This window comes from Zosterops lateralis, assembly GCF_965231275.1.
Source record: "Zosterops lateralis genome assembly, chromosome: 29".
NCBI classification, from domain to species: Eukaryota; Metazoa; Chordata; class Aves; order Passeriformes; family Zosteropidae; genus Zosterops; species Zosterops lateralis.
In genome coordinates this window covers 559,566-582,398 of record NC_139789.1, presented here as the reverse complement: position 1 = coordinate 582,398, position 22,833 = coordinate 559,566, and the positions used below count along the sequence as shown (strand labels likewise).

At 57.2% G+C, this 22,833-nt stretch overlaps 3 protein-coding genes across 6 annotated transcripts; 1 reads left to right on the top strand and 2 right to left on the bottom strand.

The window, feature by feature from the left end:
• Window positions 1-254: 254 nt before the first annotated feature.
• On the bottom strand, window positions 255-1,867 carry NDUFA7 (NADH:ubiquinone oxidoreductase subunit A7). Its single transcript, XM_083880055.1, has 4 exons — window positions 1,731-1,867; window positions 1,557-1,606; window positions 1,304-1,453; window positions 255-494 (listed from the first exon to the last, which is right to left on the bottom strand). Exons 1-4 carry the CDS (start codon window positions 1,779-1,781, stop codon window positions 401-403), a joined length of 345 nt encoding a protein of 114 aa, XP_083736181.1. The 5' UTR covers window positions 1,782-1,867; the 3' UTR covers window positions 255-400.
• RPS28 (ribosomal protein S28) lies at window positions 1,844-2,413 on the top strand. Its single transcript, XM_083880056.1, has 3 exons — window positions 1,844-1,952; window positions 2,035-2,082; window positions 2,157-2,413. The coding sequence occupies exons 1-3, from the start codon at window positions 1,914-1,916 to the stop codon at window positions 2,277-2,279; spliced, it is 210 nt and encodes a 69-aa protein (XP_083736182.1). The 5' UTR covers window positions 1,844-1,913; the 3' UTR covers window positions 2,280-2,413.
• Window positions 2,414-4,042: 1,629 nt separating this feature from the next.
• On the bottom strand, window positions 4,043-16,287 carry KANK3 (KN motif and ankyrin repeat domains 3). Of its 4 annotated transcripts, none has more exons than XM_083880137.1 (11): window positions 16,185-16,287; window positions 10,711-10,785; window positions 8,711-10,462; window positions 8,106-8,205; window positions 7,770-7,967; window positions 7,193-7,280; window positions 6,641-6,860; window positions 6,162-6,304; window positions 5,718-5,918; window positions 5,535-5,633; window positions 4,043-5,358 (listed from the first exon to the last, which is right to left on the bottom strand). In XM_083880137.1, the coding sequence occupies exons 2-11, from the start codon at window positions 10,745-10,747 to the stop codon at window positions 5,302-5,304; spliced, it is 2,895 nt and encodes a 964-aa protein (XP_083736263.1). In that variant the 5' UTR covers window positions 10,748-10,785; window positions 16,185-16,287; the 3' UTR covers window positions 4,043-5,301. The 4 variants fall into 4 exon arrangements, with proteins under 4 accessions (XP_083736263.1, XP_083736264.1, XP_083736261.1 ...); XM_083880138.1 differs by having other exon boundaries at window positions 4,043-5,355; XM_083880135.1 differs by lacking the exon at window positions 4,043-5,358 and having other exon boundaries at window positions 5,377-5,633.
• Window positions 16,288-22,833: the final 6,546 nt, after the last annotated feature.

The following is a 22,833-nucleotide window of genomic DNA, read 5'->3' as shown; positions in this document are numbered from 1 at the left end:
TCTGCTGGACCGAGCGGGGTGTGGTCACAGCAGAACAGGTGTTGGGGGGGAGTGCCCCAGGCTGCTGAACTTTTCTCGCAGAGCCTGGGTACCGGGGGAGAGCCCTGTGAGCGAGGCTGTGCTTTACTCAGCTTTGCTCTTCACTGACTGACTACAGCTTACAGATGTGCCTGTGCTGTGTCAATATTCCAACCAATGAAATACACTGGTATTATACAGCAGTAACTTGAAGAAATCAAATACCATACACAAAATGGGGGGTTAGTAACAGCTTTATATACATTTATTAATCAGACATCAGCTCCCTCCAGCAGTATAGAGCCACATCCAGCACAGCCTCCCCATCAGAGCTGCTCTGGAACCACCTGTACCCATCATATGGCCTCAGCTCACTCCTGGCTCACAAGTAGGGCTCGTCCTTGGAAATTTCCCACTTCCTAAGTGGTGGTCCTGGGGTCACTGGTTTCTTCCCTGTTGTCACTGCAGCACCTGAACTGGGGTAGAGAAAGGAAGAGAGAGAAGAGGCTTTAGCAACACCCTGGGAATCACACTTGAATTTGATTAGAAGTCCAGGATGCAAAGTAGTGCTGGAGGTGTTTGTCAATCTGAGTCCCAGAATGGTTTGGATTGGGTGAGACTTTAAAGTCCACCTCGTTTTAGCCCCTGCCACGGGCAGGGACACCTTCCACTACCCCAGGTGGCTCCAAGGCCTCCTCAGTCTTGAACACCTCCAGGGATGGGGCAGCCACAGCTGCTCTGGGAAACCTGTGCCAGGGCCTCACCATCCTCATGGCCAAGAATTTCCTCGCAACACCCCATCTATCCCTGCCCTCTGGCAGTGGGAAGCCATTCCCTTGTCCTGTCCCTCCAAGCCCTTGTCCCAAGTCCTTCTCCAGCTCTCCTGGAGCCCCTTTAGGCCGTGCAAGGGGCTCTGAGCTCTCCGCAGAGCCTTCTCCAGGTGAGCACTCCCAGCTCTCCCAGCTCCCGATTAGAGGGGCTCCAGCCCTTGGAGCATGTCTGTGGCTTCCTTTGGACTCATTGCAACAGGTCCTTTCTTGGAGGCCCTAGAGCTGAACACAGATGCTCCAGGTGAGGTCTCACCAAAGCAGAGTAAAGGAACTTCCTCCCACCTCACTTATTTGCAAGGAAATATAAACCCAAATAATCAGTTCCACATTCTTCTGCTAATCTGGGTAACTACCCACTGCCTCTGGGGTCTTTCGTTGTTCCTGGTACAAATCAGGAACAGGGCTGACCCTGCTCCGCGACAGGTGCGGTGCAGCACCGCCCGCGCCAGACCTACCTGCCAGCCTGTGCCCCCGCGGGCAGGGTTCTCTGCGCCGCTGCCACCACCACGGGCGGCAGCGACTCCCGGCGCCCGTCCCGGCTGCAGTAGTAGTTATCGGCGAATTTGTGGCTGGGGCCTACCGGGAGCCGCGGTGGCGGCTGGGTCCTAGGCAGAGAACGACCCGAGCGTCAGCGGCGGAGCCGGGGCGGAGGCGGCTCAGCGCCCCACCCGCCGCCTGGCCCGGCCCGGCCCGGCTCGGCTCCAGCACCTCTTAGCGATCTCCTCGTAGCGCAGTTGCAGCTTCGCCTGGAGATCCCGCTGCAAGGCAAGGCCAGAGCAGCTCAGGCAGAGCTGCCGCCCTGCGCCGAAGGCTCCGCGGAGCCTGGGGCACAGCGCACCGTCCCGCGAGGCAGAGGAGCCTCGAACCCGGGGCGCTTCTTACCCCCGCCAGGAAGTTGCGCAGCCGCTGGATCAGACGAGTTGCCGTCGCCATCTTGGCCGCGGTGAAGGGCAGGGGCGCGGGGGAGGCCGGGAGCCCGCGCGCGGAACGTTTGATCTCGCGAGACTTGGAGCTATATAAGGGGATGCGGCGCATCACCGCCCCTTTCCGCGCCCCGGAGCCGCCATGGACACCAGTCGCGTGCAGCCTATCAAGCTGGCCAGGGTTAGTATAGGGGACTGGGCCGGGCCGTGCCGCGCCACGTCGGGCTACGGCATCGTACTGACCCTTCACTCTGTCCCCGCAGGTCACCAAGGTGCTAGGCCGGACCGGCTCTCAGGGGCAGTGCACTCAGGTGAGCGGGCCGGGCCGGGCGGGCGCGATACCGCGGGATGGGCCCGGGCAGGCTAACGCGGTCCCCCCTCGCAGGTGCGCGTGGAGTTCATGGACGACACGAGTCGTTCCATCATCCGCAACGTGAAGGGGCCGGTGCGCGAGGGTGACGTTCTCACTCTGCTGGAGTCAGAGCGGGAGGCCCGGCGGCTGCGCTGAGCGGAATCCGGGATCGCCCATGCTGCCGGATCGTCCATCGGGGAATGGAGCCTGGCGCAGATCCTTCGGCCGTAGGGCGAGGGGGGAGGAGGAGCGTGGCGGCCGTGTCACTGTAATAAAGGGTTTTTCCAGTAGCTCCTTGCCCGGGTTTCAATCATCGAGCGCCGCCTGACACCTCTGGTTTGTCTCACATGTGAGCACCTTCCGCTTTCCTCGGGTTCAGTAGCAACATGCCGTGCTTGCTACTGAGGCTACACGTAGTCTCTTTATTGTAGTATCACTGTGCTATTGCATCTTTACTGACCTGTCTAACAAAACTAATTCTGTTTTGATTACAGTAGCTTTAATTCCGACCTTCCTGGTAAGTGATTTTCTGTATGCGACAGTGAAGTGGCACTGGAAACTTACTGGACCTCAGTGGCATTAAATCACAAGTTCAAAGTCAAACTTGGTACCCGCTCGCAAAGCAGTAGCCTGCTGCTTCTGTCTGTCCTCAGTAAACTGCTCAGTGAATGGTGCCATAAATACATGTACTTGCTATCCTTCCTGGCAGTGACCCACAGAGAACGAGTGCTTGTCACTCCTCTTTGATTTACTGACTTCTTCATCTCGCTTTCTTTGGCTTTCTCTTCCACCACAAAGTCAGTTAGCAAGATGCGTTGTTTTAGGACATTACACAAATCAAAACTAGGGCTGAAAAGTTTAGAATGAGACTTAAAACTGTTGTATTTTAAGGGCAGGTTTTTAAGGACTGGTGTTTTTAACTGCTTATAGAGTGTTTCAGGTTTGTGGTGTGTTTGGGCAGTCAGATCTGCAGCCTCTCATGTATGGTCTCTGATGGGCATTTTTTTTGTCTACAATGTCCTGAGCTTGACTGAGGCAGTTCAGTGGCAGGTGTGACTGAGGATTTGGATGTCCTAAAGCTGAGCAGGGCACTGCTGCAACAGATGTGCAAAATGTTGAACTGAAACAACACTGAGGATTGTTGTAGGGCTGATGTTAGAGTGTTAGTGGGATTTGTCATTTCTGCCAGTTTTAATTGTGCCCTGGGCAGCTCATGGGCAACATGAGTGAGGTGAGGAGATTGTGCCATGGAGAAAGCCCTTGTATTTGTGCTATTGCTTGATGTAATTTGTGATTCTGTGGGTGTTTCAGAGAACTAGTACAAGGCTGCGCTCCCTGGCTTATGTGATGCAGCAGAGCTCAGAACTGGTCGAGTGTGCCAGAAATCCCCTCAGTGTTCAGTTCTGCAGCTGCTGTTTACTCTCTCACAGCTTCATTAGTGACCCAAGAGTGTTTGCTCTGGCTCCTGCCAGCTCTGAGTTCTGGGTGACTGGGACAGAGTGGCTTAGAGAGCTGTATCCTTTCTGGAATACCCCTGTGGGGTCAGCCTGGTCCACCTGAGGAGGGAAGCAATTTGCATCTTCACACTTGGTCTAGTGACTGCCCTTTAATGATGCAGTGTAATATCAGCACCACAGAGAACCAGGGGCGGTGCAGGGCTGCAGCTGTTCTGCAAAATAAAATGGGCAAAGATACTGCTGCAGCTGCCTGGGACACATCAGCAGGAAGAAAACCAGACTGAGGGACATAGCCAGTGCATAAACTTGCAGTGAATGACTTGGAATGTGGGGTCACCTGCTCAGGTCAGGGGCTGTGCCAGGCTGTGCCTCAGCTGCAGCTCTTGCAGGGTTTGTTATGAGCTGGGACAAGAAGGCAGGAGACTGTAGATGTCACTATAATATTTCAAAATAACCTTAAATTTTATTTATATCTTAAAAATAAACATCAGTGTTAAAATACCAGTAAACATAGTGTATTAGGGAGTGGCAGTAAGCACTGTATATTAACTCCAGTGCAAAGCTGAGAGCAAGTTTCTCGGGAGGGTTGTGGGGTTTCCTGGCTCAGAGCTGGGGCAGAAGTGAAGCTGGGCCAAGTAGCAGGAATGGGGGGCACAACACATTACATTTGTGAAAGGCTCAGAGCAGAGCTGCCTTCCCATGCAAAACCCTGTTTCTTCCTGGTCTTTGTCCTCACCCTGTTCCCACACCACACAGTGTTCACACACTTGTACAGACACATGTTCTCTGACATACCTGTTCCCCTTTGCAGGCTCCACCTGTGTGCTCTGAGCTCTTCTGGCCCGTGTACTTTTCCTGGTGCTGTCCTCCCTTATGGGATGGAAGGTGGGCGCAGAGAGACTTGGCTGTGAGCTCTGGCTGTCTGTACAGTCTGGGGGACTGGCTAGTTGGGGAAATGTTTAGGAGGTAATTGGTCTCTCTTCCTTGGGAGAAGGACCTGCTCCCCTTGTGAGTTTAGTCCCCAAATGCATTCTTGGCCCTCAGCCCCTTTTGACACTTGGCTGCAACCCTAGCTGCTCAGAGGTTTTGCTCCCATTGAGCAAATCAAATCCCAAGTGATTTCATGTTGAACTTCATCCTTTGGCTAAGTAATGTATATATATATATTTTGCTTTGTATGTATGTGCTAGAAAAGAGAAAAAAAAAATCAGATTTCAGCTAGGATAAGAAATGTCAGAAAAGAAGGGCAAGTATTTGAGTCTGGAAATAGCCCCTGTCCAAGGCAGCATTCCCTCTCCCATTGTTGCACAGGATGTGCCCGCAGAGCACCATGTCTGCTGGGGCCAAAACCCATCACTTGCTCTCTGGCTCCATGTCACTGGCACTGCTGCCTTCTCGGAGCTGCCAAAGAGCACAAACCAGGTGCTGTTTCTGCTGGATAGGTTTTCTGCTGTTCTAGCAGAGGGCTCTGGTGGTTGTGGCAGAGAGCAGAGGGGATGGAGTGGTTTCTGCTCCTTGCATGTCCCGCTCCGGTCACTTGGTGGTGAGGTGGCCACCTGTGGGCTGCATCGTAGAGGAGATGGGCGAGGGAGGCCAAGGGCTGGTGCTTGTGATGGGACTAAAGCTGCAGAGAGCGGTTCAGCACAGCGGGGTGGCAGGTGAGGAAACGTGAATCATAGCCCAGTGCTGTTGGTAGCTCCTGGCTGCATCCCAAGGTCACTCTAATTTGGTTTCTTTGGACTCCCAGGGCTTTTTGTGGCTGTTGGTGAAGTCCCCTGCTGCAAAGAGAGTAGTCACCAGAGACCCCTCCAGTGACTCCTGGTGAGGGCTAGCAGGGCTGTTCTGAGCACATGGCACCTGAAATGCTCTGCTCTAGCTCCTGCAGCCTCTTCCTGGAGACACTCATCTGTGTTACAGCTCTTTCCCCTCCCATGGGGAGTGGTGTGGTACTCACAGGGGCCTGTGGCTTTGTGCCGTTGAGGTGGGCATAGAGGAGTGTGGCGATGTCACTGTGACCAGCCTCCAGTGCAATGGCAACAGCATTGTTACCATCCTAGAAAGTAAGGGAGAGCATGCAGAAAGCAGTTTGGGGACAGGACATAGTGTGGGCTGCCCAAGCCCAGTGGCAGAACCTTACACTGTCCACGATGGAGATGTTGCAGGTGGGCTGAGCCAGCAGCAGCTTCACAGTCTCCATGCGGCCATGCTCGCAAGCGCACATCAGCGCGGTCGAGCCCTCCTCATCCTGCAGGTTCACATCAGCCCCGCAGGCAAGCAGGGCTTCCACCATCTCCTGCCGGCCATGGCTGACAGCCAACATCAGTGCCGTCTGGCCAGCCTGCAAGGAAGGGACACTGCCAGGCCACCCCCGCTCCCGCTGCACTACCTACTTGTCCCTGCACCACTGCTGAGACAGCCCTGCTGCCAGGTAGGGAGGAGCTTTTAAGGTGATGCCCTCCCCATGCACTGATGCCTCCAGGTTTTGGAGCCATTGTCCTGCCCTTGGAAGAGCGGAGCGTGGCCTTGGCATCTGCCTGGGGGTGGGAAGGTCAAGATGTGGTGGCCCTCAGACCACACCAACCTGGCTGGCCTTGGCGTTGACATTGCCCATGCTGAAGAGCCTCCTGACCACATTCATGTCCTCCTCCTGCTCAACGGCTGCCAGTGCTGCCAGCATGAGGGCAGTGTACCCAGCTTTGTTCTGGTGGTCCACGTTACAGATCCCTGTGGGGGTGGGCAGAGGGGGCTCAGGATGCTGCAGGGCTGGTGGGAGACATGGACCAAGCCATGTGCCTGGCTCCACCTCACAGTCCTGCCCAGGGTGCTGTGAGCCATCCCATAGGCAGAGAACTGCTGATGGATCTTCCCCACAAAATCTAGGCTCCCAAATGGGCTGGGGTGACTTGTGACCCCTACATCTATGAATAGACACAGCCCAGGGCAGCTCTCCTTGCCCCTCTGCTGCCAATGCCTTCCCCCTGTGCTGACATGGCCAGGACATGACCTGGGGTACAGTGGGATGGTGGCCAGGGGATGTTTCTGAGGCTGGGAGGCACTGACCTGTATCCAGCAGCAGCCACACGATGTGGAAGTTGGAGTGGGAGACACTGTAGTGCAGGGCCGTGTTGCCATTCCCATCTGCCAGGTTCACCACGTGGGCCAGGAGAGCTGGTGAGACCTCAGCAAAGGCCAGGAGGTGGTTGGCAACTGTGTCAGGGATGGATGACTTTTGGCTGGACAGACGGAACCACTCCTGAAGGACCAGGCTGCTGCTGGCGAGCTGTGGGCAGAAAGGGGCTGAGTTCCCCCTAAGCCTCTGCATGGCCTCACACCCTGGCACCCACATCCTGCTGCCAGCCGAGGTGGCGGGGAGCAAAATCTCTGCTCCAGTGGGGGTGGGTGAAGGCAGGACCCTGAACTGCCCAAACCCATGCTGGGCATGGCCTGATTCCACATGGGTTTTGGGGTTTCTGGAACAAACCCTGGAGCAAAGGGCTTTATTTTGGGGGAAGGTGTTGAGCCAGGCTTTGCTGGCTCCTCTCTGAGTAGGACCAGTTCTGGGGGATGTAGGCAGGGGCTGAGCAAGCCATCCCATCCCAGTGCTCCACTCACCACCTCTTTGCTCTTGGCAGCACTAGGGTGGCCCAGGTGGGTCTTGACAATGAGGCAGGCCTCCCTCATCCTGGCATTCAGCTCGAACCTGGGGAGAGCATGAGGATGTCCATGATGTGGGGCTGCATCACCCCACCAAACCTATGAGTTCCCCAGTGCCTGTAACTCTGCAAGGTTCCCAGAGTGCAACCACCAGCCTGGTGGCTGCACCCTGGCTGTTTCAGCCTCTGCAAACTGCCATAGAATGAAGCATTATATGGATGTGCTTGAGCACGATTCACCCATTCTTAGGCCACATTTTTATCTTTTGTTGAAAAATGCTATTGAAGGCTGTTGGGTTTTTTGTCCCCCTCTAAACTTTAATCTTCTGCAGCAAAGAGGGCTCTCATCCTTTCCTTACCAGACCCAAGAAACTGGAAGGATTGTTTCCTGACGAATGGTCCCTGCAGGAGCTGAATGGGTTTTTCCCACTGGTGGCACTGAAACTGGGGCAGATGCCCTGAGCTGGCAGGGCCAGTGCCATGGCTCCCAGCTGTGCAGACCCAGGGAGCAGGGAGCCTTCTCTAATGGCACTTACTTTTCCTTCACCTCGGGAGGCTCCAGCAGGGTCACATCAGCTCCCTTGCACTCCAGTCTGGGCTCACATGTGCCTTCCCCGGCTTCCTCCTCTGAGGTTTCAGTGTCTCCCTGCTCCGAACTGTTGGAGCTGTCAGCCGAAGCCTTCTCAGAGGAGGTGTTGTCTTCTTCCTCCTCCTCACTGGATGTGCTCTCATACCTGCACAGAGGGAGGATGCTCAGTGGCAACACAGCACCTGTTTGGCCCCCTTCAGGCCCTGCCACTGGCCCCAGCCCAGGACAGGGATACAGGGGACCGGATTGGCTCATGGGGGTGGCAGGAGCCCTCTGCACGTACTCCCCATTCAACACGCCCACAAACTGCAGGCTCTTCTTGCTGCCCTCTGCCTCCCTCCGGGGAGGACCATCTCGCTTCTTCATGATGGACTTCAGGGCTCCTACAGGGAAAGAGATGGATGTCAAGGGCCAGTGAGCAAGAATCATAGAATTTTAGGTCTGAGTTAGAGGAGACCTTAAAGATCATCTCATTTCAACTCCACTGCCATGATCAGGAACACCTCCCACTAGACGAGGTTGCTCAGAGCTCCATCCAACCTGGCCTTAAACACTTCCAGGGATGGGGCATCCACAACTTCTCTAGGTAACCTGTGCAAGGGCGTCACCACAGTAAAGAATTTTTCCTAATATCTAATCTAAACCTACTGCCATTTTGAAACCACTCCCCCTTGTCCTGTCACTAGATGCTCTTGTAAACAGTCTCCCTCTAGTGCTAGTCAAAACCCAAACCCATTAGACCTCTGGGCAGGAATGGAAGGGAAATGGGCAACTGCTGGAGCACAGGTAGCATTGGCATTGCAGGCATTGTCCCCAATAAGGCCATCCTCTCCCTTCCTGCAGGAACATTCCAACCCCGACCCTGGTGTCATCCCTGGTGACACTCACCGGCCACAGGGTTTGGGGCAGCTGCACTGTCCTGTGCTGGGGATGGGTCCCGGTTGCTGTGTGTCATCTCCAGCACAGCTGCCCTAGGGCCTTGGCTGTCTGGGCACATCTCCCCCATTGCTCCTGCGGCTGGTGCTGAGGGGCTGCTCAGGCCATCACCCAGGTCAGGCTCCATCACCTTGCTCGCACCAGGCTCCTTCTCTCCTGCCAGGACAATGCTGCCCACATCTGTCTGGCTGCCCTTGTCATTGCAGCTGGCAGCTGAATCAGGTCCAACTGCCACATCCTGCCGGTCAGGGTGGCAGCCCACGGCGATGCAGGAGGTTGGGGGGCAGCACTCCACACCTGCCTCTGCTGTCTTTGGGGGGTCACCAGCTGCCTGGCTCTGTGTCACTACCACAGCCTCCACCAGTGCCTCGGCCACCTGTGGCTTGGCCATCACCTCCTTGTCCACCTGCCCACAGGGCCGGCGGGCGCACACCTCCAGCCGCAGCTCCTCCAGCTCCCGCGTGGCCTGCTGCAGGTGCCCCTCCATTAGGGTGATCACCTCCTTCTGATGCCCCACTGTCTGCTGCAGCAGCTCCAGCTCCCTCTCTGCCTCAGTGGCCAGCCCCAGTGAGGACTCCAGCACCCAGACGGCCACATCCCTGCGTCCCCGTGTGCTGCTGTCTGGCACGTCCCCACACTCCTGCTGCGACCGGTAGTAGAAGACAGCATCTGTCATGGCCCGGTCCTCACCCACTGCCACAGAGCGGCATGGCCTTTCAGCCATCCTGGGGCTTTTGCTCAGCCAAGCCCTGATGTTCCGCTCCGGCACAGCCAGCTTCTCTGTCAACTTCCTCAGCTCTGCAATTTTGCTTGTTCGCCCCTTCACTGGCTCTGCTTCACTCTCGAGCCCTGTGCAGGGCACCTCCTCACTCCCTGTGCCTGCCTCAGGGGGCAGATACAATGCCTCGCCGGGCTCTGTTGACAGCTTCTTCAGCAACTTTGCTTTTTCCCTCTTCAACTCGCAGATCTGCATCTCCAGGAGTGGGATGGTTTTCACCTGCTCCTCCAAGTCCCGGAGCTGACGCAGGGCTGCAGCCATCTGCTCCCGCACGTGCTGCAGTGGGGCTGTGCTGAGCCCCGCAGCCGGAGTGCTATGCCCTGAGCTGCCAGGACTCACTCGCCCCCAGCCCACCAGGCCCTCCATACCCACTGGCACACAGTGCGGTGGTTGGCCCAGGGCACTTGGCAGGCCACTGTGGGAGGGGCCACCAATATCCTGCAAACGGCCCTGCTCCTGCTCCAGCCTCCTGCTTGTCTCCAGCAAGGTCTTCTCCACCCGTGGGTTTGGCACGAGGTACTTGCGGGTGGGAGGTGGGAGCAGCCGTACTGTTGGCGGTGAGATGGGGTGGGAGGTTGGCTTGCTTGCAGGCTCCAGGGGCGCTCGGCTGTGTGGAGACAGCAGCAGCACAGTCCTGCCCTCCTCACTGGCCATGGAGGTGAGTGACTCGGTGGAGGTCCAGGCGCTGGTGTGGCTGCTGGGGCTGCGCAGGGTGCTGGGCAGTGGACGGGACCCTTTCACCCTGCGAGGCAGTGGCACTTTCTTGAGTGTTTGGCCACTTTCAATATCATCAACATATTTCAGGAAATCAAGATCCAGCAGGAAGCCATAAGGAGTTTCCACGGAATACGAGCTCTTCTCTCCATCATCCTGGTCCCGATACAAGAACGGGCCCCCAAGATCTGCAGTGACGGTTAGGCAGGGACCTGGTGGAGACAGGATGGTTTTTCCAACTGGGTTATACTGGAATTTACAGCCTGCAGGCCCCTCTCCACCATGATGTGCTTGTCTCCAGCACCTTCAGTGCCATAGGGTATCACAGGACACCCAATCCATGTCAGGGCTGGTGGTGGAGTGAGGAACTCCACTGGGATGGGACAGGACAGCTCAGCCCTGCAACCCCCCTTGCACCTCTTCCACTGTCACTACCTGGTGACAACCCTGGCGTCTTTACCTGGGAGGTTCTGGTTCAGGGGTGCTGGCTGAGCCATCTTCTTCCCAGAATGCTGCTAACCAGAGGACCATCAACCTGCAACAAGAAGACCAACAAACCCTGTGACCCCAGGGCTAGTGAGCCCCAGGCAGCCACATAGCCTTGACCCCCACTGTGGCTGACCCTGCCGTCTGCCAGGTCCCCTGCCCTCCACCAGTCTAGGGCTGACACTGGAGCCAGTGGCCAGGCGAGCATGGTGCTGCCTGTGTTTGTGCATTTAAGGAATGTTCCACAGCTCTGCTGGGATGGCCCTGCTGCCAGCTCTGAGGATCATGAGTTGGAGCTTGGCCATACAGTAGGAGCAGGCCAAGAAAAAAAAGAGGCTGAAACCTGTATAGGTGCAATACTCCACGTGGAGTTTACTTTGGATAAAGGGAACTAATGCTTTGGCAAAGCCACATGACTTCAGGGAGCTGCTAGCACCTCTCAGTGCTGGGTGTGATGCCCATTCTCGACACCCAGGGTGCCAAGGCCTCAGGGGTGTCCTGAGGGGCCAACAACCACCAGGAGGGACCTGACTACTTTTCCCTGTCCATAATGTGGGATAAGGCAGAGGAGAATAAAATGGAAGCCTGGTTTCCCCAGGAGCTAGGCATGGACACACTGGAGGAGAGCCAACAAGATATGGCTGTGGTCCAGTGAGCTCACGGCTGGGGGTGCCACCAGCTGTGAGCACTGAGCTGGGACCTGCTGCAACATCTGGCGGCATCTCGATGCTGGGGCGGAGCTGTGAAGTGCTTCTGGCAGGAGCAGGATGGGACAACAGCACCTTGGGAGGACCCATTGCTGCTGTGCATGACATCAGGGTTCTGATTGCTCTGTCCATGGGGCACAGGTGGCCATGGGGCTGAGCAGCTGTTGGTGAGCAAAACATTTGGCACTAGGCTATTTTCAGAAGAAACCAGGGGAGGAGGAATGCCACAGAGGAATGGTGGCTTGGGCACAGCCCTCAGGGAAGCTGAAGCTCAGTGCTGCCCAGGGAATGGCACAAGGTCTGGCCTTAACTGCACAGAAACACTCACATCCACTTCTCATGCCTATGTTGCAGTCACTCCTCAGCCCCAGCGCTGCAGCTGCCAGCCCTCAGCTTGCCCTGACCCCCTGGAGCCAGCAGAGCAGCTGTTGCAGTGCCAGACTAGGCTCAGGCTGGGCACCACGGCAGCCTCCCACCCCCAGCCCAGTGCACAGGGTTGGCTCTGAGTCCAACTGGGCAGAGATAAAACACTTCCCACTAGTCACCAGGACGAATTCTGGGGCGCTCCCACTTCACTGCCAACCCACCCACAGCTAATGCATATCCCAAATTCTACCTCCCTCAGAATCATCCCACTTTTGAGTGGGGACCCATTCCACCTCCCCTGGAAACATCCTGACTCCATGCTGGCATCCAGCATTCCCAAACTGCTGGCTTCGAGCCCACAAGGGTCCACACATCCCCAACTTCATCTAATCCCTCCCACATGGGAAGAATTTCGCTTCCTCCTCTGCATGGCCCTTGATGCAGGTAATTAAACAGTGCTGGGGCCAGGACAGACTTCCCACTGGGCTCCACACACGTTGTAAATCAAAGAGGAAGAGAGAGCAACAGGAGCCAGAGCCAGCGGGTGCGTTTCCTCGGGGGGAAGTGGCCGGCAGCTCCCTTCCGCCGCCCGGCCTGGGTATTGTTCTGCCTGGGGACAGGAAAAGCCTCCTCTGCCGAGGCCTGAAGACCTCCCACACCACTCCAGCAGCAAAGACGCCCTTTGCACCAGCACTGCACTGGTGTCCCCTCCACTGAGCTGGGGACAGGCAGCTTGTCACCTGCCACCTCCTATGGCCCCTTCAGCCAACATCAGCAGCTGCATCCCAGCTGTGGGGGACATCCTCTCACTGCTTCCAGACCCCATTTCTTTTGGTCTGACAGGATAGGCTGGACCAGGGCATGAGTTTCTGTCTTCACCCAGCTCCAAAAAAGGTGATGGGACCTGCCAGCTTCCAACCATGTCCAAGTGGCCCCAGGGACCCCACGATGTTCAAACCGTCCTTCAAGGTGCAAACTCCCCCCAGGCTCCTCAGGCTGCACAAACTGTCCCTGGGCTGGGGAAGAGGTGTGGGGCTGAATTGGACAAGTGGGGGCAGATGGTCCCAGTGTGCAGCAGGTGGAGTCCCCACACCCATGGCCCAGCCACTGTCAACACCAGCCGGACCTGGCTGACAACCATGGCACTACTCAGGCAGCCGCCCTTCACCTGGGCTGAAGTCTTGCTGGGGCCAATTGTACCAGTCACTTTGGTGCCAAAGGCTGATTTTCAGCAGCTTCAGCTGCTTCCTTGGGCACTGGTGCAGGTTATTGAAGGGGCTAGGTACATTGACCCCTGAGGGAAGCCCTTACATGATTCCCAGCTTTCTTTGGAAGTAATGAAAAGTGTTGTTTCTAGCACTGGTGTTTCAACACAAAAGCAGGATGGTACAAGCAAAGAACTGTCAGGGAGGTTCGGCAGCGAGGGGAAGAGGAGGAGGATGCGCAGGCACCCAACCGCCCCCGTGGAGGTGGGGCTATGCTTTGCCTGGGCTTACACCTGTATTTTCCCCTTGTGCTGTTGTACCAATGCCAACATGGGAAAATTGGGGCCAAAACTGGAGCTGCTCTGCTCAATTACAATAAGAAGTCATGTCAGGGATGCAGGAGGCTGGGCACCTTGGCACAGCACAGTTACCACCCAGTGCCCTAGCCCCAGCTGCAGGCAGCATCTTGGGACCTCTGGCTGCATGGGGTGATTACCCCTTGGGGTTCCCAAGCTCCTGGACTGGCAGAAGAGAGGTCTAGGGGAGCTGTTCCTAAAGGTCGAGACCTTTGGGCCCTTTCCCTCCCCAGGGGCACAGTTGTAGCAGCCCTCAGCCCTGTTCAATAACCTGATACAGTGCAGCCTGAGCTGCTCCACCGGCGAGGCTGGAGCTGGACACAGGGAGGGTTCTCTCTGGCTCTCCTCCTGAGCCAAAATACTGAGGTCATGAGGAATGTGAGAAGAACAGAGTCCAGAGCAGCCCTGGCCAGCACAACTTGATTTATCTCAGCCAGGCATGCTTCCCTCGTAGCTGCACAGGCGATAAGCCCTGAAGCTTGGAACTGAGGCTGTTCCAAAGTTAAAGGGAAACCACTGAGCAAGCACATGGCTTCCTCCACTGCCAGCAACCTGCCAGGATTCGAGCTCCTTGCACACAGCCAGCAGTCACACGTCACCTGCAATGTTACCTGCCAGCACTGTGGCTGGGTTCAGCAGGAGGTATCCAGGGCTCATGACACCTTCCTGTCCCCATCCTCTGCTGCTGGGGCTGTATGGGAGGGCCTGTGCCTATTTGCCCAGGCCACCTTGGCCATGCTGTCTATGCTGGAGATGCTCCTGGAGGAGCTGGATCCAGGTGGGTAGGTGCACAACGCTGACCCAGGGAGAGAAAGGGAAATGCTTCAATCATCTCAGCAGCCTAATTTCAGGGTTGGACTGTTATTTCTGGAGTTGTCGTCATCGATGGCCCAGCTGGCTGGGAGGCCAAAGGGGCTGCCAGGCTCCAGCCCCTCAGGGACCTTCCTGAGCTCACGCACAGCAGGTGTAGAGTCCACACACAGACTTACCCACATGGGGATCAGCCCTACCAGCCCCCTCACACCTATAGGGCTATTGGCTCCCTACAGTTTCACTAGAGAACATCAACCCCTTTCCTTGCACCCTCACCACAGCTGCCCACCAGCACCTTCCACTAACACCTCCCGATTCCCTTGTGACTGCTGACAACACACAGCATCAACAGTGATGGCCTGGGCTTGTCCTGCTCTGAGGAGGGGTTCAGAGATGAAACTAAATTTACAGCCGGGGACCCCAGGTACAGCCGGGGCACACACACAGCACCGTGCACAACCCCATGGCAGGATCTCCATGTGCACGCAGGAGCACCCCAAACCCTGCAGCACCCCTGTGCCCTTCAGCACCCCAAAGCGGCCTGCAGCAGCCTGGGTGCTATGTCCCACCATCTGGGGAACCCATAGCACACTCAGGACCCCAGGGAGACCTCAGTCCTAGCCCTGCAGTTCCCCAGCTCCCTGGGAGTCCACCAGCATCCCCAGCCTTAGGGATTCCAGGTATCCCTGGGGGATCCCCAGCGCCCCAGGGAGCCAGCAACTCCACGTCGGGGCGACAGCGCGTCCCCAGCCCAGGGGACTCCGGGACCCCCCGCCACCGCCAGCCAGAGGCGGGGGAGTTCCAGCCCGGCCCTGGCCCCGCTCCCCTCCCGTTCCCGCCGCCGGGGCCGCTCGGGCGGAGCCGCCGGGGCCGCGGATGCTGGGGCCGCCCCATCCCGCCGCGGTCCCGCCACGTCTGCAGGGGCTCCAGCGCGGTCCATCGGGGGGCCACGGGCAGTGGCGGGTGCGGGGTCCTGCGGGGGCCGCCTTGGGGACAAGCTCCCGCCCCGCCGCCACCAGGCCTGCCCGTCCCGTCCCGCCCGGTCCCGCCGTCCCTCACCGTGCTGCCGGGCTCCTAGGATGCAACCGGGACACAGCCCCGGGGCCCGGGACTCTCGGGCTGCTCCGCGGCGCCGGGCAGCGGGGCCCGCCGCAGCCCCGCGCCGAGGGCGGGCGGGAGCGGGAGCGGCCGGGGCGGGGCAGGGGCGGGCGGGGACCGGCTCCGGGCCCGACGGGACGGGTACCGCCCCCCGCCGCTCGCCCCGCGGCATCCCCGCAAGCCCCCTCTCCGCGTGGGGAGGGGATATCGCTATCCCTGTGGCCGCCCGGGGTGGGATGTGCCCCGTTCCTGTCGCCTGGGGGGAAGGGTGTCCCCCCTACCCTTGTCACCCCAAGGTGATTACCATGTGGATGGGGTGCGCCTACTCCAGTCACCCTGGGGACGGGATTCTCCCTAACCTGTCCATATCGAGGATGCCCACCCTGCAGAAAGGGGGATCCCCTGTCCACATCACCCCGATGCTGGGGTACCCTCTGCCCTGAGCTCAACCTCGCTGATGGCCGGGGCCCGGCGGGTGGCTGGGGTCCAGCTCCCTGCACCACCGTGCTTCCCCCAGCACAGCCGCCCCCCGCACCTCTTGCCCTCGTCCCATCCATGACCGGGAGCACTGTGCCTCTGGCCGTGGCTGGGCTCCTCGGGCCTGGCCCCGCTGGGTTCCTGGCAATCCTCCCCGTCCCAGCCGCGGCTGTTTGTCTCCTTTTCTTGCCAGCTTTCTTCCCCGCCTGCTTCCCGTGCTGGTCGCTGAGCCGCGAGCTCTGGGCTCTCCCCCCACCCAGTAAGGACCCCGGGCATTCCCCATCTTAGAGCTTGCCCTCACTAACTGCTCCACACCCTTTCAGCGCTGAAATCCTCAGCAACGACTTTTGCTTCTTTATCTGTTCTTTTCAGCTCTGAACTTCACGGGTATTTTTCTATATCTGGCTCTTCTGTAACACTACTCACGGGAAGAGCAGGAGAAACAAGATGTGATTCCCGACGTCCTTCTCAGCTGCTGGCAGGCAGTCTGGGGACTTCCTGGGAAAGGGTTTGCATCCGGACGGAAGTACCTTAATAGCTCTAATGACTCTACCTCCACTGACAGACCTGTCCCTCTCCAATGCATTTGCATACTTGGCCTGCCCAGCATCCTGTGGTAATGAACTTGGTAATTTCATGCCCTCAATTGGTCTCCAAAACAGATCTCAAATAGCACCGCTCTTGCTGATTCACTCACTGCTTCAAGAAGAAATCACTTGTGTCCTCTGCACCTTGCAGCTTTATCTTCTCTGTCCAGGTCAGGAAAGGTGAAGTCTGGGGTGATGAGGAAAGTCCCAGTGGTGCCCACCTGTGCTATGGAGCTCACACCCTGCAACCCAGCTCAGCGTTCCATTATGAGTCCACGTCCAGGTCCCTCACTCTTGCTCTTGGACATCCAACAAAATGTCATCCACCTCCAGGCAGCAATTCTAGTTTCCTCCCTGCAAAGGGAAATAAACAGCAAAGGAGGAGTTGAGGAAGCATGAGCTTGGGAAAGTTATGTCACCACAGCTCTGTGGGTGCCAGACCCCCACATAACTGCTGCCATCCCAGCATAGGGGGTTGAGCTGTGGAAGAGTGGGGAAACTACGAACCATGCAGCACCACCAAAGAAATGCAGCCCTGGGGCTGCCTGAATATGGTGCTGGATCACAAAACTGTGGCAGCTCAGAGGTATTTCCAGGCTGAGACTCACCAGCAGCCTTTGAGGAAGCGGGATTGCATTGTTCCCTGCAGGGATCAGATTCCTCTGGCTTTAAGTTCTGGTCACTGAGAAGAATCAAATGCAAGGGACAGCCCTTGTTTCTAATATTCATTGTTTTCTGCAGAAACTATGGGACTCAAATAGGCCATGGCCAGAGAACTCACCTGAGCTGATTGGTGTTGACACCCCACGTAAATCCTATCTGCACCCAGAAGCAGATCACATGGAGCAAAGTGCTCCTGAGGCCTCGGCTGGCGACCAGTGCGGTGACCCCACCCCACACCAGTGATGCCGAGCCAGGACCGGTGCGAGGTGTGGCACCTGCTCACCCAGGCTGGTGGTGCCCAGCAGCTGTAGCTGAACCCAAGCCTGGAGGCAAATGGCAGCAGCTTCAGTCACACCTGTGCCAAGGTCTGTGTTAACCAAAGTGTAGCTGTGAGGTTGTGGGTGTTAGGACTGGTGCCTGTGTGGGTGAGATGCACGGATGATCAAATCTGGGAAAGGCTACAGGTAAAGACCAGAGACTTCCACAGTATGGAAGCTCTTCCACAGTATGACCAAGCTCTTTTATTCAGCATCTCTCCCATAACCCTGCATGGAGGAGTGGGGAGGGCTAGCCAGGCTTCTGTTCCTCTTATGGGGGCAGTTCTGCTAAAAAAAAAAAAACTCGGTGCTTTCCTGGTGGTGGAATGTTGTTATTCAGCTATCTGGGGCTCTGCTGACTTTCATGGCATTATTTTTCGGTATGGCACAGCTGTTCCTTCCCGACAGCCATTGAAATCAGCCCTGATCCTCATAAGAGTGTCCATCTGAACGAAAACCTCCAGGAGCTGGTGAGTTTTCATAGAATCAGATCTATTAAAAAGCTTTTTTTGGATTCCCTGTGAATCTCAATTCTTTTCTCTCTCCCAGTCCCTACTGGGACTGTGAATGTGTTCGTGCCTCTTTTCCCATCAGGGCAGTAGGAAATGTGTATGCCTGTGTGTTGTGACTCACACCCGCACAGCTGGGTGCTTCTCCACAGTGTGTTGGGAACAGATCCCCAGGAACTGGAGGTGACTGGAGACTGACAGAATAGGCTGCATCCCTGTCCTCTGCACACAGCACAGGAATTGGGTGGTGTTGGCACATGAGAAAACACACAAAGCTTGTCTAGGCTTTTGGTGGGCTATGAGAAGGCATTTGCTATCATTCTGTGTTATTCAGATGGCTCCTGGATGGAGAGACCCTGAGAAATGCTGCTGTAGATGCTGGTGGGAAAGGGCTGCCAGCCACACGTACTGCAGCACGAGCCATTCCACTTGCTGCAGCTCTGGATGACTCTGTTCCCTGGATAGTGGGATCCTGACCCCTGGGCACCCGGGTCTCCTCCATGGGCAGCAGGATCTTGCAGCCCTGAGCACCTTGGTAATTTCTGAGGCAATGGGCTCTGAAGTCCTGGGTGACCAAACTGGCCAGTTGTAGCCCATGGCAGGGAGGAGCAGTGCGTGCTCAGGATACACCTGGGAAACAGATGATCAGATGCATTCCAGCCATGTCCTGGTGGAATGAGTTGGTCTGAGTTCATCTCTGCTTGCTCCAGCTCTACCAAGCCTGCCTGAGCTTGGCTCCTGGCTCCATCACCCCCTCTATGGTCCCCTGAACAAACTGGCCAGGCTGGGCATGGCGTGGGACCAGAGGCAAAAGCTGTGAGGCTCTGTCTGGCCCAGTCCCTGTAGGAAAGGGTGTTAATACTAGCAATATCCCAGCCCAGCACACTGCCCTCCCCACAGGCATAGCCTTCCTGCCCAGCCACCCCAGCAGGATGTCCTTGTTTTCTGCCTGCAGGTTTGGGAGTGAACAGAAAGCTTGTTTCCTCTTGTCATCTCTTCTGCTCAGATCCTTCCTCCCTGAGATGCTGCAGCAAAACAGAGAGCCCAGGAGTGGAGCTGGAGCCACTTCCCCAGCAGTGTGGGACCTGGGGAAGGGTCCCTGAGGAGCTGTGGTTGTACACATGGTGCTCAGACCCAGCTGAGCTGGCAGGGAAGGAGCTTGCATGGAGGCTGAAGCCACTGGGGGAAGCCAAACTCCAACAGGAGGACAAACACCACACAGACTCCTTGCCAAAAGCCTCCTGCCTTGCCATTTCCCACCACCCATCACCTCCTGGAGACTCTCTTGGACCCAGGTTAGGGCTATGCTGTGTCACCTGCATCAAACACAGACCACCCCCAATGACACCCTCTCCCTGGGGACCTCCTGCTCCATGCCACCTCCCGCTATGTTCCACTAAGGTATGTGACCTAGTGCATCCTCTTGTCCTCAGCACAGCAAGACCAATCCTAGTCCAGGTGCAGGGTGCCCTCGTCCCTTGTCTCCCAGCCTGTGTCCCCTCTGATCTAGCTGGCCACAGGTGACATTTCGTGCCTGTGTGGCACAGCAGGTGCAGGCTTTTATCTCGGGCAATCCTTGATGTGCTTGGCACAGCACTTGGCTCGCCTGGGGAAGGCCAGGACAGCTTTTTTTGTGGCTGTGATTGTAGCTCAGCCTTATCAGTGCTGAGGGAAATGCTGTGTGGGCTTTCTGCAGCTGGGATTTGCTTTGGCCACAGGCCAGGCCTGCCGGCAGCACCAGGAGGACCTTCCCCAACGGCCAGCATGTCTTGCTGTTGTGTGGCCCTAAACACACCCCGATGGTCAGTGAGACCCATCAGTGGGATGCTCCCGCATCTGAAACATTCCAGTACTGGGATCATGCTGTGCATGGAGGATTTGCAGCCTGGGTTGCCTTGGAAATCTGTCATCTTGGCTATATATGAAACACTATATGTCTTCAAAATGACCATTTTCTTTTAGGGGCTCCTCATGTCCTACTGTACTCAGCAGGCTGTGAAATGGGTTTTGAAAATAGGTGCCCAAACTGATTGTCTCCAAAAGGGGTCACTCCTGGAAAGGGGAACACCCATCCCTGTGAATTCCTGTGACCTTGGTCCCACAGTAGGGTGGGGTCCCAGCTGTGGTCCTGTCCTTGGTGAGAAATGCCCTTGCCCAGCAGCCCTGAGATTCCCTAGCCCCTGGTGATAGGCAGGGACACTGGCCTGTGTGGGGACAAGGATCTCAGCTTCACTCACTGATTTCCACCTTTATCATGCGGAGCAGTATGGGGCTGGCTGTATACAGTGAGCACAAACTAGCCCCCAAATCCCTTCTGCTTCTGTGCTCTCTGCCCTCTAGCACCCAGCAAAGATGTCAGTTGAGTCCTTAGGACAGAGGGAATTTCCTGCCCAGCAGATGCCCCTCTGCCCTGCACAGCCAAACTCAGTTTTTCCCTGGGGAGTTATTTCCAGCTGTTTTCAGGTCTCCACTCCCCCTGCCCCAGCTTCACTTCCCCTCGGCAGAGCCCTTGGTCTTACGGCGTCCGATTCCCTTTTGACATTTCCAGCGGACTCGGGAAAGGCCACTCATGTCCGGCACAGAGTGCCCTTCTCCGGCCAGTGCCCCGCGGCCGGCAGGTTCCCGGCTGTCGGGGATATGGCAAGGGCTGGGGCGACGCAGCGGGACCTTCCCGACGGGAATGGCACAGATCTGTCATTGAGAAGAGCAGAAAAGCCCCCCTGTGCCGCCGCCCGAAGCGGAACATCTGCTGCCAGCAGACAATCGGGCCTTTGAGCTGGCAGCTGTGGAGCGGAGCCAAGGAGAGTGACTTTCCCGCTCCCCGCCTCCGGGGCGGGTCGGAGCCTGAATCCTCCTCCGTGCAGCGCGTCTGCCATTGCTTTCCGCTCTCGGATCTCTACTGGGAACTTCCCACTCCATCTGCAGGACAGGAACGTACTCCCCGGGCGTGGATCCATCACCACCACTTCCAGGAGCTCCCTCCTTCCAGATTCTGTCCCTGAGCCCCAGCGTGTCCAGACTGTCCCGGTGCCAGCATCCAGCTGGTTCGCTCTTTTCCAGCGAGCAGAGAGAAGCTGGAAAGTGTCCCATCTACGGGAGTTTTTTTTCTTGCAGATGCTGCACAGTGTAAGTGGTACCTCTGCTGGTCGGAGCCCGCCTACAAAGCGGGGACAGGGACAGCCCCGTGGGGAACAGCCAGGTGTGTGGGACTTGCGTCTCCTCCGTCGAGGAAGAAAAGAAGAGGAACAGCGTGATTTGCCCGCCCTCCCCAGCCACGGGACATACGGCAGGGAGCACCTGGGGCTTTACTGGCACCTGGGAACATCTGGGGCACTGTGGCTGGCAGAAGAGCTGCTCCGATCCCATGGCACTGCTCCAGACACGTCTCTTCTGGGGGAACGAGAGACGCCTGAAATGAGGGACAGTTGGTCATGAGTCGGTGTCTGTTTGAGGAGTGCAACACCACTCCACACCTGGGTGTCGAGGTTGAGCAGAGTGTGGAGGGAGTGTGAAAGGAAATGTCCCTCCAGACAGATGAGGATTCCAGGGAGTAAGTAGTGAGCCAAAGCCCGACTGAGCACACCTGGGTTGTGGCTAGTGCAGCCCATCGAGCTCTGAACAGGAGGGTGATGCCACAGGGTGGTCAAAGGACCCCAAGATCCACCGGGCAGAGGAAAGTAGAGGCAGTGGTGGCTGGGGAGCAGGGCACCACGACACAGCTGGGGCTGGGGAACAGCAGAAGGAGGTGCCAGGCTTGCTGGTGAGGTGGGCAGCACGTCGTGGTCTGCCCAGAGTGAACCTCTGGGGCTGGGTCCGGAGGAACTTTGGGTCCAGGTCACATCTGCCTGCGGGAGCAGCCGTGATGGGGTGACGGGTGGCAAGGTGAGGCACTAGCAGAGTCATGAGACGATAGAGTGATGGGCTGAGGGGGTGACAGGATAGCCGTGACCCCGAGCTCTCAACTCCGACGTTGCACTCCCGAAGCCCCAACCCCGTCCTAGCCCCATCCTAGCCCCGTCCCAGCTCCGTCCCAGCCCCATCCCAGCCCCGCGTCCCCTCGTGCCAGCCTCACTCCGAACGGCAGGGGGAGCTGCCGCCACGGGAACCGGTGTGGGGGTCCTGGGATGAGCTTATGGGATGAGTTTAGGAGAATAGGTTTAGGGATGAGTTTAGAGGGTGGGTTTAGGGGATAGGTTCAGGGGGTGAGTTTAGAGCGTGAGTTTAGAGAGTGGGTTTAGGAGATGGATTTAGGGGGTCAATTTAGGGGATAGGTTTAGGGGATGAGTTTAGGGGATGGGTTTAGGCGGATGTATTTATGGGGTGAGTTTACAGGTATTAGTTTAGGAGATGGGTTTAGGGGGTGTGTTTAGGGGATGAGTTTAGGAGGTCGGTGCTGTGGGTGCGTGCTGGAGGGTGTCAGGGGCAGGTGCCTGAGGTATGGGCGTCTACTGGGGGCAGGATGCAGCAAGGCTCTCGGGAAGGGGGGGAAGTGTTTGTTGCTGCTGGGGACAGTGACAGGACAGACAAGAGCCCACATGGCACAGCACAAAGGTTTTTTCTCTCCCCTGCTGACCTATGCAGCCCCTCAATGGCTGTTCCCAAACACCTGCCATGGCTTGGGATTATACGGAGAGATGGAGTCATGGAAGGAGAGAACAGAAGGCCTTCATTGCAGCTCTCACTCAAGCCTGCAGCCCTCCTCTATGCTGCTTAGGCTGGCAAACAGCCCCACGATCCTCCCAAGACCCCACACAGGAGCAGAGTGTCTTGTTACCACAACAGGCCACAACAGGCCCTGGAATGCTCCACCATCTAAAACACCTTCTGCAGACCAACAGCAGCTCTAGAGAGCTAATGGTGCCTTTTTGGGGGGTGTCACTGCCATGCTGTTTTTTTTCCCCAATATGATGCCCAGTGCAGTACTGGGGATGGCTGGGGACAAGGACATGCTGGAGTCCTGGTGTAAAGTGAAGCTGGAGCAACCTGAACTCTTCCTTGG

Excerpts from the sequence above, each read along its gene's own strand:
- RPS28 (XM_083880056.1), top strand. The coding sequence starts at position 1,914 with ATGGACACCAGTCGCGTGCAGCCTATCAAGCTGGCCAGG. Across the intron at positions 1,953-2,034 it reads AGCCTATCAAGCTGGCCAGG|GTCACCAAGGTGCTAGGCCG; the intron begins GTTAGTATAGGG and ends CTGTCCCCGCAG. Across the intron at positions 2,083-2,156 it reads CTCAGGGGCAGTGCACTCAG|GTGCGCGTGGAGTTCATGGA; the intron begins GTGAGCGGGCCG and ends CCCCCCTCGCAG.
- KANK3 (XM_083880135.1), bottom strand. The coding sequence starts at position 10,747 with ATGGCTCAGCCAGCACCCCTGAACCAGAACCTCCCAG. Across the intron at positions 8,206-8,710 it reads TGCCCCAAACCCTGTGGCCG|GAGCCCTGAAGTCCATCATG; the intron begins GTGAGTGTCACC and ends CTTTCCCTGTAG. Across the intron at positions 6,305-6,640 it reads GTGGCTGCTGCTGGATACAG|GGATCTGTAACGTGGACCAC; the intron begins GTCAGTGCCTCC and ends CCACCCCCACAG.
- NDUFA7 (XM_083880055.1), bottom strand. The coding sequence starts at position 1,781 with ATGGCGACGGCAACTCGTCTGATCCAGCGGCTGCGCAACTTCCTGGCG. Across the intron at positions 1,607-1,730 it reads TGCGCAACTTCCTGGCGGGG|CGGGATCTCCAGGCGAAGCT; the intron begins GTAAGAAGCGCC and ends CTTGCCTTGCAG. Across the intron at positions 1,454-1,556 it reads TACGAGGAGATCGCTAAGAG|GACCCAGCCGCCACCGCGGC; the intron begins GTGCTGGAGCCG and ends TTCTCTGCCTAG.